Genomic DNA, 16203 nt, shown 5'->3' with positions numbered 1-16203 from the left:
ACAGTTCCTGGCACCCAGTAGTTCTTTAATAAATATGCTCCCGGGGCGCCTGGGTGGCGCAGTCGGTTAAGCGTCCGACTTCAGCCAGGTCACGATCTCGCGGTCTGTGAGTTCGAGCCCCGCGTCGGGCTCTGGGCTGATGGCTCAGAGCCTGGAGCCTGTTTCCGATTCTGTGTCTCCCTCTCTCTCTGACCCTCCCCCATTCATGCTCTCTCTCTGTCTCAAAAATAAATAAACGTTAAAAAAAAAGAAAAAACAATTAAAGGGTGGCAGCAGGGGGAAAAGCACAGGAACACCCATATCTCACAATTTTACTTAAAGATTTATCCTGTAAATTTCCCTCTCACATGAAATAATGAGTTTTTGAGCCTGAATATCAAGACTCATTTTGCTCTTATTTCTTCTTTGTATCTCATCTAACTTCCCCTACTTGGGGGAAAGTTTCTGACCCAGATATTTCTTCATTTTGGGATTTACTTAAGCTCTCTGATGGGAGTCTGAAAGTCTTTCACTACACACCACATTTTTACTTGAAAAAAAAAATTGTAAATGTCCCTTAGCTTTCATTCACTCTAATCTCTCCATCTGACAATTAACTTTCAGATTCCCCAATAATTGTTTGTCTAGGCAGTGTAACATCCAAGAAGACTCCTGTTTCTCTTCATCTTTCTTCTGAGTGTATGCATTTTGTGGAGTCAGGAACTCTTAGATGAATCCAACTTTCTAATTAGGAGTTCTTAATAGGGATGAGGTAAAGCTTATTACAATTGGTGGATTTTGCTAATTTCTGATGCAAACAATATTACAAGAAAAAAATTTGAGTCTTGTTGGTTGGAAGAGCCCTTTCAACTTTTTCAAGAATTTCCTGAAAAACCTGAGAAATTGACGAGCATTCTTATAAATTTGCAGTACAGGCTATAGGACTATTCTTGAAATCCTTTCTTCTGTAAACAACTTTTTATTTCCCACCATATCAAAATGGATTCTGGAGTAGGTATGGATTCTGGAGTAGGTATGCCAAAAATAATTAATATCGCAAGTCTGAAGCTACTCATTTTAGAAGAATCTGACACCATGATTGGCCCTTGGCTTGCATCTGGGAATTCAGCTTCTAAAAAATTCCCTACACTGATATGAAAAATTGCCTGATTGATAAGAGTGATTTGTTGTGCCTACACTGTATAGACAATGTGACTTAGGGTGAAAACCTCCTCTCCTTCTAGAAGTCTGGTATTTTGGTAGTGAATAGGCAAAAGGTGTCTATGTGACCAACTCTCAATAAAAATTTGTCTCTAATGGGCTGCCTGGGAAGCAGCATTACACATTTGCAAAGCTGGAGAAAGGAGAAATCTCAGCATGTCCCTCCCAGGCACAGAAGGACAGTGTCACTGTGATAAATCTTAGCCATGAGTACTACTATTTGCTGGTCCTCTGCATCCTTTAAACGAAATCATCAAATATATGGTGGTCTTGGTAACTCCCCATATAGCAAGAATAGTGCTGAATACTCCTCTTCTCCACAGTTTCTTCAATCACATAATTATCCATCTTCATGTCTTATATATTTTCAGGGATTCATGCTTAGGGTATTTATTAAAATTTCTCACTAGAATTGGATACAACTGAAGCCAGTAACTGGGATAGGTCACATAATAATATTCAAATGCACTAAGATCATGATCTAATGGATTACATTTATCAGACTAGGAAAAAAATTAGGGAAAAGAAACAGAATTTTATTTATTTACTTATTTTTTGAGAGAGGGAGTGAGGGAGAGAGAGAGAGAGAGAGAGAGAGAGAGAATCCTAAGCAGGCTGCATGCTCAGCGCAGAGCCCAACACAGGGTTCCATCTCCCAAGTGTGAGATCATGACCTGAGCCAAAATTAAGAGTCAGATGCTTAACTGATGAGCCATTCAGGCACTCCAAGAAATGGAATTTAATACATGTGAAAGCAAAATAATTATAGAAGTCAAGTGTATGTAAGAGCACATGTTAATTAGTTGTTTTAACTAATCAAATATTTATTTAGCATTTACATGTTAGTAGGCAGATGGCTTAAACTCCTATTTGGTAGCAAGATATCATGGGGTATTAGAGTCTTTCAACTAGAATTCTTAAAATCAAATGCCTGGAAGGCCACGAAGGCCACGAAGTCAATATAAATGCATATTGCGGGCCACAAATAAGATAATAACCACTGTGCTGCTCTAACACTTTCTAGTTTCTGCATTTATACTCCAAACAAACACAATAAAGTGAAACATATTGGTGGCTACCTATTTTCAACCCCTGCTCTAAACTATGATCATTATCAATAAAGGAAAGCTGGCAATCAGGCATCGATATTGACAGATTCTATTATATAGATTATGGATATGAAGTACTTTCAGTATAAAGACATTATTAACAGATTCTATTATATGGATTACAAATATTAAGTACATTAAATGTAAAGAACATCAGTCTGGTAAAGAATTGAAGTGGAGGAAAAATAAACTGTTGCCAAATATTTTGGGATATTACTTATTTGTGTTCAAGGAGAACGAAGTAAAGCAATTTTCTAGAAGATGAAAAGGAAGATACAGTCTAACTTGCCATAAGGATTTATACTTGCCGTTATCCAATTATTTCCTTTTAAAACAGCATTCATTCTAGTCCAACTTTCTGTTTGCATTTTCCTCAACCAGCTATTCTGGTCAATCATGGATAAAAAACTTGTGCATAGCAACCCATACAGTCTTGACATTTCTAGAAAGCACCATCTAAGAAAAGCAGGAGTGGGCTTGAATAAAAGTTTCTTAGTTTTTAAACACACTGCCAAAAATCTGAAGCTTGAGAGAAAAGCTGCGCTTTTTGCTTAAAGAGGTTATTTAGCAGAGTGGTTAAAAGCACATGTTTACTTTGGACTTAGACTGACCTTGCCTCAAATTTCTACTCTATGTTCCCGTGTGATCTTGGAGAAGTTACTCAACCTCTGTAAATTCCCATTTCTTCATCTGTGAAATGAGGAAAACATTTTTCACGTATATATATATTAAGTTCCTAACAAGTCATAAGTAGTCAGTAAATTGTGGTGCTGGTGCTCGTGATAATAGTGGTGACGGTGTCGATAATGCTGGTGGTGGTGATGGTGGTGATAATGGCCATAGTGGTGATGATGGCGGTAGTAATGATGATAATGGTAATGCTGGTGGTGATTTGATGGTGGTGATGATAATGGTGGTGACTTTAAGGATGGTGGTGGTGGTGCTGGTGATGATGATGGTGGTGGTGGTGGTGATGGTGGGGGCAGTGATGGTGATGGTGGAAGAGATAGTTGTAGTGCTAACCTGAGGAATGTTTCAAAACTTTTAAAAAGGCGCTGGAATTTTTTTTCAAATGAACTCCTAAGGAAAAAAAAAAAAAAAAACCACAGTAAAAACAGATAAAACAAGAGTTGCTCAAGGAAGTGGGGGTATGAGAGCAGCCTGCTCAGCCCTTCCTTCTCCTTGCATCTGCTCACATGTGTGGCCCGCGCAGTTTACCACGGAACTCTCAGCGTTCAGCTAAGCATAGTTTGAAAATCTATGGCAAGAGACTGACAAAGAAATGGCAAAATAATCTTTGCTTACTTTAGATCTAAAGGTGGCTTAATGTTTCTGGGAGGTAGACTTGGGACTGGCGGTTGTGTTGGGTGAGATGCTGGCAATGGTGGTTGGCTGGCTGGATGGGACGGTGGAGGTGGTGGGAGGGAAGTAGTTGAGTAACACATTTGGCCTTTGTTGGTACCTAAGAAGCAGAGGAAAAAAATACCATGAATTAAGATAAATCTTCAAAACACAAGAGCCGGCTATTCTGAGTATGCAGAAATGAAGATCTTAAATATAAAAACGTAAGAAATGCATCCTAGGTTGAATTAGTGCTTTAAAGAATCTAATATTCTAAGTACCACAGAACGTGGCATTTAAATTTTCTATGTTTTTCAGATTTATTGAGGTATAATTCACAAGTAAAATTATCAGATATGTAATGTATATAAGAGGATGATTTGATATATGTATCTATTTTGAAGGGTTTTCCCCATTGAGTTAATGAACACATCCATCATCTAATGTGTTTATCTTTTTGGAGGGCAGAGGGTGAGAACACTTAAGTTCTACTCTCTTCACAAATTTCAGTTATACAATACAGTGTTAACTATAGTCACCATGCTTTACTTTAGATCTTCAGAACCTACACATCTTATAACTGAAAGTTTGTACCCTTTGAGCAACCTCTTCCTAGTTCCCCCACCCTAGCCCCTGAAAACCACTTTTCTACTCTCTGTTTCTATGAGCTTGACTTTTTGTTTTGTTTTGTTTTGTTTAGATTACACATATCAGTGATACCATGTGAGCTTTGTCCGTTGTCTGGCTTTCTGGCTTATTTCACTACCGTAATGCCCTTCAGATTCATCCATGTTGTCACAAATAACATGATTTCCTTCTTTTTTTAAGTGGAATAAGATTCCACTTTATATATCTACCACATTTTCCTTATCCACTCATCCATTGATGGACACTTAGGTCGTATCCATTCCTTGGCTGTTGTGAATCATATCGCTATAAATATGAGAATAGAGATATGTCTTCAAGATAATTATTTTGTGGCTTTTAGATATATACCCGGAAGTGGGATTGCTGGATCATATGCAGTTCTACTTTTAATTCACTGAGGAAAGTCGATACTGGTTTCCATAGTGGCTGTGCCAGTTTATATTCCCGACCGTGTAGACAAGTGTTCCCTTTGCTCCACTTCCTGGCATTTGTTATATCTTGTCTTTTTGATAATAGATATCCTAACATGTGTGAGGTGATATCTCATTGTGCTTTTGATTTGCATTTCCATAATGACTAGTGATACTGATAAATATTTCTTTTTTTTTTTTTTTGAGATAGATAACTTCTTTAACTCCCATTATTAAAAGGACTTTCTCTACTTCGCTTAGGAAAAGCTTAACAATTGTTAAATCTAGGTATTGAGTATATGGGTGACAAATTTCATAATGAAAAGTGAAACAAAACAAAACAAAAAAAGAATCTTACTTTTTTGAAACTTTTGTAACTTTTAGTTTTAATATTCTGGACTTTATGAAGAAGCCTACATCAACTTTAATATGACATTCTTTATGATTTAAAACATGTAGATGGTTTTTCATCAGACTCATTATTTTAGACGAAAGACGTTTAGTTTTTGTGTCTGATACTGGTAACACATTCTTACTTGTTTTCAAAGATTTCCTTGAATCATTAATGAGAAGATGTATTTTGTTTCAGGTGTGATTTCTCAATATTGAAGTTTATTAAACAATCTCACAAGTAAATCATATATATAGTAGAGGTTATAATATAAAGACAAGCAAAATCAAACACATATAAATCACCCATAAACTCATCACCCAGCAATAGCTACTGAGTTCCATGTATTTTAAAACATTTTAGTGTAAACACATACTTTTATGGCAGAGGAGCAAAATGGGACCATTTTGGTATTTTGTTATCAGTTTAAAATTTTTCTCATTGTTCATAAATATAATTCCAGGTTAATATAATTACAATATGATTTTTAGTAACTAGACAATTTTTCTTTATGCAACTCTACCATGATTTAAAAAAAAACACACTAAGGCTCTAATATTGGATATTTGCATTAATTCCTTTATTTTTTGCTATAATAAAAAATGGCTTAGTCTTTGCACATATTTAAAGTTTTTTCTTAGAATGGATTCCATTAAGTGGAAATGCTGGGTCAAAAAACTTTTTTTAAGACTTTTGATACAAAATACAAATTATTTTCTGGAGTGATATCAACTGCTGGCTCCATCACTTAGTATAGGAAAGTGCTGATTTTCACATGTTTTTGCCAACATTGGCATCATATGTTTTGAACTTGACAATAGTATGGAAAACTTCTACCTTTTGCTTTAATTTCATTTTATCAAAATATCAATATCAAATACCAAAAATTCCAACATTTTAGATGTTTCTTTTGCATTTGCCTTCATATACAGACACACACACACAGATACACATAGCTACTGCTTGAAAAAATTATTGACTTTCGATTTGCTAGATGTAGGTATTTTCCCTCCTCCCTTTCCTTTTCCAACGTAGCAAAGGCATAACTTTTTTTTTTTTTTTTTTTTTTTTTTTTTATTAAATCCATGTTCATGGTTTTCATTATCATGACTAGGTAAATATTGTGCTTCTCTGAATCAAGTAGGGTACTCTAATTGCATTTACTTATTCATTCAACTTACTGTTTTCCTGGAGTTAACAGCTGTCTTACTTAGTCATTTACAAAGATTTTTCTTACTTCCCACAATTTCCAACAGTGCTGTAAAATGTCTTTAAAGATTTCCTACAAAACCGAACCTGTCAGATAATGAATCGGTTCCAGCATAACTATCATCCCTGTCCGCTTGCTTTAATGTGCCGTGGTTGCTTGTAAAGTCTGCCACATATCTGACATTCAGAGATGTCTCTTTGCCAGAGTCATGGCTCTGATGCATTGAGAGAATGCATCTCTCAAAAGGGTCCAAGATCTGGAGCCAAAGTGCTCAGGTTTAAGTTCTGGCTCCACCACTTACCTGCTGGGTGACTTGGGTAAGTCACTTCTGGTTTCATCTGTAAAATGAAGATCATAATAGTGCCCCCTCATAGGGTTGCAGTGAGGATGTTAGACTTAATACACATAAAGCACTTAGGACAGTACCTGGCATATAGTAAGTTGAACATTTTTTTTTTTTATTCAACAAATATTTATTGAATGTTTACTGTGTGTCAAACTCTGTTCTAGGCACTAGGATACAATGGAGGAAAACCCAGCTGCACATTTCTGCTCTTACGGATTTGAGGAGATAGATAAGAAGTAAATACATATAAAATTATGAGAAGTGCTAATAAACGGTGGAAAGACTATCTAATGGTATACTGTTGGCATCTCTTCCCTACTCTGCATTCAGTGACCTCACTATGGTAGATTGAACTTGGGCATAATGGGAGTAGCTAGGTCGTGGAAATAAACAAGAACTATAACTTTCATTATTGTTTTGTTGATTATTAGGTATAAGAAAGTGATGGAGGAAATACTTATCATGCAGATTAAACTTAAAAGCGTGTTGTTTCTATACCTATTACATGGTAAATAGCATAAAACATTCAAGAAATATTTTCCAGTATTTGAAAGCTATTATACAAACTCAGCAAAATATTCACTCACATCATTGACAAATGAGTGAACTTCTGACATAATATCTTTGTTTCTCATTCATCTTGTTAACATAAATGAAAACAATAATCAACATTCAGGTTGGAACTACACTCATTGCTTAATGTCAACCATAGGTTGGCTACAGGTACAAGAGACTGGCAAAAATCAACAATTGGCCATATGGAATTCTTAATAAAGAATATTGTATAACTTATTTATATATTATGTGCCATGCATCTTTAATACCAAAAAATTTAATACATGTATGTATATAAACATTACACACATACACACACCTTTTCTTAGAGAACTAGTTAAAAATTTACCAGCATATCATGCTTATTCCTAAATAATTCGTAGGTTCTTGTGGCTATATCATGAATAGAATGTCTCTCTATCTCCCCAATTTGCATTGACCCTTTCTGATTTTATACATTATGCATTGGAATTATGTATGTTGCCTAGTTTCCCAAAATATGCAGTTTGTTTTTCTTGTCCTCCTAATTTTGGGGCAATTTTTTTGAGAGGAAAGGGGGATGCATTCTTGAAAAATGTTTTCCTTTAATTTTACATGTCTTTGAGGTCCATCTTTTCATTTTTTTTTTTTTTTTTTTTAAAGTCCACACTATCTTATTTTTTTTTTTTTAATTTTTTTTTTCAACGTTTATTTATTTTTGGGACAGAGAGAGACAGAGCATGAACGGGGGAGGGGCAGAGAGAGAGGGAGACACAGAATCGGAAACAGGCTCCAGGCTCTGAGCCATCAGCCCAGAGCCTGACGCGGGGCTCGAACTCACGGACCGCGAGATCGTGACCTGGCTGAAGTCGGACGCTTAACCGACTGCGCCACCCAGGCGCCCCAATCTTTTCATTTTTATAACCATTTTTCATTTTAATTGTATTATCTACTCAAATCCTTTGGCTGTTTTTATTTTATTAAAAATGTTTTAATGTTTATTTTTTGACAGAGACAGAGAGTAGGAGCGGGGGAGGAGGAGAGAGAGAAGGGGACAGAGGATCTTAAGCAGGCTCTGTGCTGACAGCAGAGAGCCTGATGGGGAGGTTGAACCCACGAACTGTGAAATCATGACCTGAGCCAAAGATAGAAGCTTAACCGACTGAGCCACCCAGGTGCCCCACTTTGCCTATTTTCAGAATAGTATTTGCTTTTTCTTAGTGGCTAGTAGAACCTCTTTATTCAGGGTATTAATCTTTTTGCCACTTATATGGACAAACAATATAAGAATCAGGCTGCTAGGGCTCCTGCTTCTGCCTATTCATACCAAAAAACTCCCAACAACAAAAAGGAAAACAAACAACCAAACAAACCACAAAACATAGACCAAACTATGCCTCAACCAATAAAACCAAAAGTCTTCAAAACCTTTGAAGGAAATATAGTACTGCACTGTAAATTACCTTAAAGGACTAATGGCAGGGTTTTAAATGACATATAAAAAGCTTCTTTGGTTGGTAGAGAGAATTAGTTCCCCTGCAAATCTGATAAATAAAATTTTCCAACTGATTCTATTTATGTTAGAAATATTTTTCCATCCCATTTTTGTAATCAGTAAAGTTAACCTTTTTTGATATATAAGACTTACTGCCTTTTCTCTAATTCAATCAGTAAATTCTTTTATATAAAACTTCTATCACTAGAGTTATGTTTAAGAATGCCATCCCTGCCCTGAGAATACATAATTATTTTTTATTTTATTTTTAAGGATTTTATTTTTAAGCAATCTCTATGCCCAATGTGGGGCTCAAATTTACAACCCAGAGATCAAGAGTTGCATGCTCCACCAACTAAGCCAGTCAGACGCCACAAGAACACATAATTATTAACCTTACATTGTTTTCTACTTCTCTTTGGACTCATTTTTTAACATTCAACTCTTTGAAACTATGAAGAATTTATTTTGGGGTTAGGAGTTAGGTGTGAGGTTGGGATCTAGTTTTACGGGTTTTGTTGCTACTGCTGTTGCTCTTAAATCATTTACCAAATGTCTCATCACCATTTATCTAATGGGCTATTACTTACTGACTTGAAATGACTCTTTTATCATAGAATAGACATTAAAAATTCTAGTGAATTTGGGGCGCCTGGGTGACTCAGTCGGTTAAGCGACTAATTTCAGCTCCCATCATGATCTCACGGTTCATGAGTTTGAGCCCCCGCGTCGGGCTCTGTGCTGACCGCTCAGAGCCTGGAGCCTACTTCAGATTCTGTGTCTCCTTCTCTCTGCCCCTCCCCAACTTGTACTCTGTCTCTCACTCTCTCTCAAAAGTAAATAAACATTAAAAAAAATTAAAAAAATTCTAGTGAATTTCACAGATGAAAATGACATTTCAATTTATAAATAATATGGTTTGATTGATTCATAAGTGATTTGAAAGTTGTACGCACGGAGAATAAGCCACTATAGGTGGAAATTAATAAGCTGTTATCTGAAAAGAAGAAAAATGTTTTTCATCCATTTGTGACTTATCTTTTCATGGAAAAGATTTTGACGAGCTGGGGGCGTTACCATCTGAAAGTGATCTAAGGCTTGGAGGTAAGAAGTTATAGACATGGTTGGGGGAACAATGCACTGGAAACACTAAAACGTGACTTACCCCAAAATCCATGTACTACTTTTTCATTTTTGCACAGGCTTCTGAGACTTTCTGGTGGGGCGTCTGTGACGGGCCCCTGACCTTCTGCTTGCTTGGCATCTATTCTCCTTTCCTTAGTGATAATAACTTGAGCTACCCAGAAAGGGGTGTGCTGGCTTCCCCCTGGACTTGGACCTTCAGGGAGGGCCCCTGGCATTGCCCTCTAACCACCACCAGGGAAGGGTTTGACTGAGGAAGTGGCGGAACTGGGGCAAAGTGCCCCTGAGAGACAGAGAGGGACTGGTTGGATTTTTTAAAAATTACCTTTGGAAAATTGCCAGAGATAATTTGAAAGGCTTAATGAGGCACTGAATTAATTATTCAAGTGTTCTGCTCCTCATCAAACTTGGGGGAACCTAAACTAAAGTCTTCCCATATTACACTAGTATTTAGCAGTGAAACATTTTGCTTTGCAAAATCTGCGGTCACTTTCAAATCCCACAATGGATATATTTGCATGTATACAAAATAATTCTAAGGAAAAGCATCTTTGTTTTTCTGGAAAAAAAAAAAACAACAACAGGAGGCTTACCTTAATGTATGGTTGGCTTTGAAATCTCTTTCTGGACTTTTAAAGTATGCTAAGATGTAATTAATGATATTGGAATTCTCAAAAGCAAAAATCTAGTCTGTTGTGACGGAAAGCAGAGGGTGGGTATTGAATTATAATAAAATAAGTAAAGAGGAAACAGAAAAGAGAAATCTATAGGACATTTCTGAGACTGATGACAACAACACTAAGTAATCACTTTTTTTTTTGACCCAGCACATTCTAGACATTTTACATATTTAATCTTATTCAATCTTTACAATAAATCAATGGGGTTCTTCTCTAGTTTCCATTCAAAAGTTAAGAAAACTACGCATGTTCAGAGAGTTTGGAAGCAACAGAAGTAGGGTTTAAATGCAGCCAGAATTTGAACTTTAGTCAATTTCTATGCTATCTACACCCTTTCTGCTATGTTCTGTGGCTCCTCAAGGAAAGGAAGTAGACATTACTGGTAAGTTCCAATGCACGTATTCACATACTTTCCAAAGATCTGAGTGTAAGTCTAGCTTTTCTGACTGATACCTTTCCTCATAGTGTGATTTTGTACAACTATTTTCAGTTTCGTGTAGGGCAGAACTAACTCTGGAAAACGTAAAGTAATTCTGGAGCATATACTCACATATTTGGGTGCTTTAGATGCTAAGTTTATAATTTATACCAGAATTTGATTTTGGAAACCAGATAGCAGGAAAGTGGACATTCAAGATCTAGTGGAAGATGGGCCCCCAAAGATGGATGACTGACACAGGTTAGCAAGGAAAAAGTCTCAAGAAATAGAATTGAGGAATTCAAAATAAAGTCATAAAAGGACTTAGAAGATATGAAATAAATAAAATAAAGGAAAAGACCAGTTTAGAATTTAGTGTGCATTAAGAATTAAGGATACTGGGTGCCTGGGTGTCCCAGTCGGTCAAGTCTTTGACCTTTGATTTTGGCTCAGGTCATGATCTCATGGTTCATGAGACTGAGCCTTGCACCAAGCTCTGTGCTGACAATGTGGAGCCTGCTTGGAATTCTCTCTCTCTCTCTCTCTCTCTCTCTCTCTCTTCCCCTCCCCTGCTCATGCTCGCTCTCTCTCAAAAAAAAAAAAAAAAGAATTAAGGATGTAAGCTGAGAGATAACACCCCAAAATGATCTACTATGGGTCTTATCCCTGAAGGCTCAGGAGGTGTTTGTTGCCTGGGTGATCTGTGGTTTTAAAATACTAGATCTGACAAGACCATTTGGAATTCCTCAAAGAATGATAGGATTGTGCAGGGATATGGGCCTCCTAGGAGTGGGCAGAGCTGCTCTCCTGGACAGTTCAGAATGACTCAGTGGAAATTAAACTAATCAGGTGAATTTGCAACCTACTGCCCACTCTCATCCCAACTCAGAATCCCCAGAACTGTGTTCCTGGACATTTTGGGAGTAGCTCAAGGCTTCAAGAAGGAGATATGGGGCATTTTGTAAAATGTCAAGTGGGAGCTTGACTGGCATCTTGCTGTAACCTTTGAACTTTCACCAGAGATGTAATAATTTTAATAATGAAATTCTTTTTTTAATTAAAAAATTTTTTTTAATCTATTTATTTTTGAGAGAGAGACAGAGTGCAAGCGGGGGAGGAACAGAGAGAGAGGGACACAACAAATCTGAAGCAAGCTCCAGGCTTCAAGCCATCAGCACCGAGCCCAACGCAGGGCTCGAACTCATGAACTGCAAGATCATGACCTGAGCTGAAGTCGGATGCTTAACTGACTGAGCCACCCAGGCGCCCCTTAATAATAAAATTCTTAATCATAATAAAAAAATGTGACTAATGGCAAAATAAGAGAGAACTGATTATTTTTGTAAAAGAGGACAGTTCATACTGGTTACCAAAAAAAATGGGAAGGGTTGGGAATGAAGGAGAGGGATGCAAAAACACGAAAACAACTCTCAAGAATCTGGGAGGTTATCAACCTCTGATTCAAATTCTCATCTTGTTTAATTTTGGAACCTGAGAAGAAGCCTTGCACAAGTCAAACGCCCCTGCTCAGGCAGGCCTGAGTGTGTGCCTAATGGTTGGAACGCCAGCACCATTTTACCAGGAAGAAATGACTAGGCCCTCCGTGAGTCAGTGGTGCACAGGGTTCTCTGGTTCTGCCCTGAATGCTCCAGATTCACTGAAACACAGGCTGCCCAAAGGGGTGACATTTTGTCAGGATCTAAAACTCTCAAAACTAGCAAACAAAAAACAGAACTGAGGGGGAAGAAAAATGGGATAGGGAGAAGGTGAGGGGGTAATTAACAAAAGACATGGTGAGGGTGGCAGTGTCCTCCTATTATGGAGAATGGAACAAACAAAAGTATACAAACTTTACACTTTGCAGTTTTTTTGCGAACGAAATACTGCTTCTAGATATTGTCACAATACTCTTATAATACGAAGATGTATGAGGTCTCAGGAAACCTACCCCAGAGATTCTGACATTTATGACTTTTGACTAAGAAGGTACCTATTGCCTTCATGTCCCATGGGGTCTGAGGAGCATGTGGCATTGTGGTTCTTGATTCTCTTTTTAATCTATGGATTCCTTTACAAAACCAAGGACACTATATCATACTTGGGGGCCTGCAATTGCATCCAAACCCTGACCCTAGACCAGGTATTTTTAACTTTGGTTTTCTTGGGATGTCTTGAATTGGGCCAGGTATTAAAAAACTTTGATTTTACCACCAGCTCCATCACCAAAGAGCTCTTTGTCTTTGGCAAATCAGTTAATGAACCTCTGTGTTGAATTAGTTTTTCCATCTGTTGGGTGGCAGTAATAGGATCTCAACTACTTCACAAGGGTTTAAGGGTTAATGAGCTGATAGGCATGAAAGCATCTTGAAAAGCCCAAAATATTGTATAAACGTACAAGATGGTCCCACAAGGATGAGGGGTCCTGTAAATAAAATCATTACCAAGTTACCTTGACTTAGCATACTTTGAAATCCTTTATAAAGTTCATCATTTATTTGGGAATTATGACATGCCTGCCCCAGGATTTAGCCATTGGACTGGCAACTCAGAATCCAGACTTTTATTTTCTTTGGGCCTGGGCAGGCACATAGCTACTGCCCACCCAAGAGGGAAGAAGAGTGCTAGCAGCTCTTTGGTATTTCCAGAGTCCGAGCTGGCGAACTCTACACTAGGTAATTTGTACAATACTAGGTGCACACTTAATGGAACCCCTAGCAGCTGCATGCCGATGCACATTCATTTATACCTAACTGAACAGGAACTTTCTCAGGACCAAATATCACTGAGATCTTATCACATTTACCATAATGGCTGTTTCAATGCTCCCCACATTCCTGGACCTCACCCATGCCTTCCTCTTTCACCACAGATAACTTTACTTTTTATTTTACTAAGAATAGGCAGAGCACTCCAACTGGCCCTCCCTACTCATCCTTCATTTTAACTTTTTAAAACCTCCTTATATTCTGCTCACTCTCATTTTTTTTTTTTGCCCCTGGTTCTCGGGAAAAATGTCAATCTTTCTTACTAATATTAACTGGCATTCTTGGCTCTTATCACTGCCTGCGTCCTTCTAGACCCTGTTCTGTTGATTATTCACTCTTTCACTGGCACTGAGTACAACCATTTAGTAAGCACTTACTATGTGCTCTGGACTGTGTGTTTCAATCTTTAAGGAGGACTTTTCATCTTAAACATGGTCAATCTTGTCTACTCCAAAGAAACACAATAGCCTCTCTTATCCTTGTCCTCCATTCTACTGCCAGCTGCTTTTCCTTCTTCCCTTTATAGCCAAACTCCCTGGAAAAAAGTCTCCATCGGCCACTTCTCTATCTTTATTTTGCTTGGGTGGCTTCATGACAGGACAAAGAATGAACAGGTTTGGGGAGGTGTGGGTTTGAGTTCAGCTTCACCACACTTATGAAAACCTTCAATTGTTTATTACTCAATCTGAGGCCTTGAGTAAGTTGCTTGATTTCTCCAAGTCTTTATTTTCTCATCAGTGAAGGAGTCATATACACCCACCTTGCAAAAGCACCTGACCACACTGTAACGCTCAATGAATGTTCCTACTCTTTTTAGCTCTTACTTGAGATGGCTACCTCATTGATACACTGCAGTCTAGCCACCTCAGCTGTAAACAAAACAAAACACCCTTTCCCCAAACCGATCATGCCAGTCCTGGTTCTGTTAGGATATCTTAGAATGAATGAAACATCAGGAAGTTTAACTTTAAATCCTTAGAACCGTCGAATTAGGTACCCAAACAAACAAACAAACATTACTTTCACTTGCCTGGTTCCTTTAAAAAAAATTTTTTTTAAATATTTATTTTTGAGAGAAAGAGAGAGGGGGAGACTGAGTACAAGAGGGGGAGGAGCAGAGAGAGAGAGAGGGAGACACAGAATCAGAAGCAGGTTCCAGCCTCTGAGGTGTAACCTCAGAGCCCGAGGCAGGGCTCCAACTCACGGAGTGAGAGATCATGACCTGAGCTGAAGTCAGAGGCCCAATCGACTGAGACACCTGGGTGCCCCTCACTGTCCTGATTCCTAAACACGCCAGAAGCAATTTTCAACATGGGAAGAGGAATGGTTTGGTAGAGGGAATAGTTGTGCTGGGGTCATTCAAACTTGGGTTTGACTACCAATCCCAATCAGCACTAGTTGTGTTACACTGGATGACTTATTTTGCTTCTTTGGGTTTTCTATTCCTTGCCTGTTGTATTGAGACTACAGATTCCTAACTTGCAGGATGGTTATGAGAATGAGGAATAATATAAAGGTGTACCTGTCCAGAAAATAACAGGTGTTCTACTTATGAATTATCCTAGAACCTGCAACTGTTGTGTTTGTTCTATATGGGACAGGCTCTTCTTAAACGTTTGAGGGCACATTTGTTTCCATCTGTGTAGACAGAATAGGATAATCATATTCTAACAACTTAAAAAAAAGTTTTCTAGGGGTGCCTGGGTGGCTCAGTCAGTTAAGCATCTGACTCTTGATCTCAGGGTCATGAGTCAAGCCCTGCACTGGGTTTCACACCGGGAGTGAAGCCTACTTAAGAAAAAAGTTTTCTAAACTACCATTTTTGCCTGAAACCACATGCTAATTGCCATACATCTGACCATTTTGTGGAAAGAAAGCTTTTGAAAGGCCACCTGCCCTTTTAAATGTAGTGTGGTTGCACTGCCCTTCTATAGTGTTAACACTGATGCAACCTAATGTTGCTCAGAGAGCTCTCCATTTGTACACAGAGCACGCACAGGTGGTTTCTTACATTAATTTTATTTTCTTTAAAATTCCCAAAGTTTATCATCTGTGTATCTATCTATGTATCTATGTATCTCTGTATCGATTTGTTTTTTTCCTGGTTCCACAGTGAACTTCTGAGGGTGGGTCTCCACTGTCAACATCTGTGTGTACCCAACACTCTGTGTCTATTTACTTGGCAGGGCATTTAATGTTCTACTGATTTGGACATTCTTTTTCCTTTACTCTTTTCCCTTTAGAAAAAACAAATAATAATTTGGGGCACCTGGGTGGCTTAGTCTGTTAGGCATCTGACTTTGGTTCAGATCACGATCTTGTGGTTTGTGGGTTTGAGCCCTGCATTGGGCTCTGTGCTGACAGCTCAGAGCCTGGAGCCTGCTTCGGATTCTGTGTCTCCGTCTCTCTGCTCCTCCCCCACTCACGCTCTGTTTCTCTCTCTCTCTCAAAAATAAATAAACATTAAAAATTAAAAAAAAACTGATTTAAAATAGTTTATTGTAAAATAGATA

General features: G+C 38.0%; 1 protein-coding gene across 3 annotated transcripts in view; it reads right to left on the bottom strand.

Moving 5' to 3' along the window:
- The window catches only part of FYB1 (FYN binding protein 1), a 162316-nt gene that overhangs the window by 46833 nt on the left and 99280 nt on the right, over window positions 1–16203 (bottom strand). For all 3 annotated transcript variants that reach the window (XM_045439740.1, XM_045439734.1, XM_045439748.1), the window contains exon 3: window positions 3615–3771. In XM_045439740.1, the coding sequence (XP_045295696.1) occupies window positions 3615–3771 (157 nt within the window). The remainder of the gene's footprint in view (window positions 1–3614; window positions 3772–16203) is intronic.

This window comes from Leopardus geoffroyi, chromosome A1 (genome assembly GCF_018350155.1).
Source record: "Leopardus geoffroyi isolate Oge1 chromosome A1, O.geoffroyi_Oge1_pat1.0, whole genome shotgun sequence".
NCBI classification, from domain to species: Eukaryota; Metazoa; Chordata; class Mammalia; order Carnivora; family Felidae; genus Leopardus; species Leopardus geoffroyi.
This window is presented reverse-complemented; position numbering and strand designations above follow the sequence as displayed.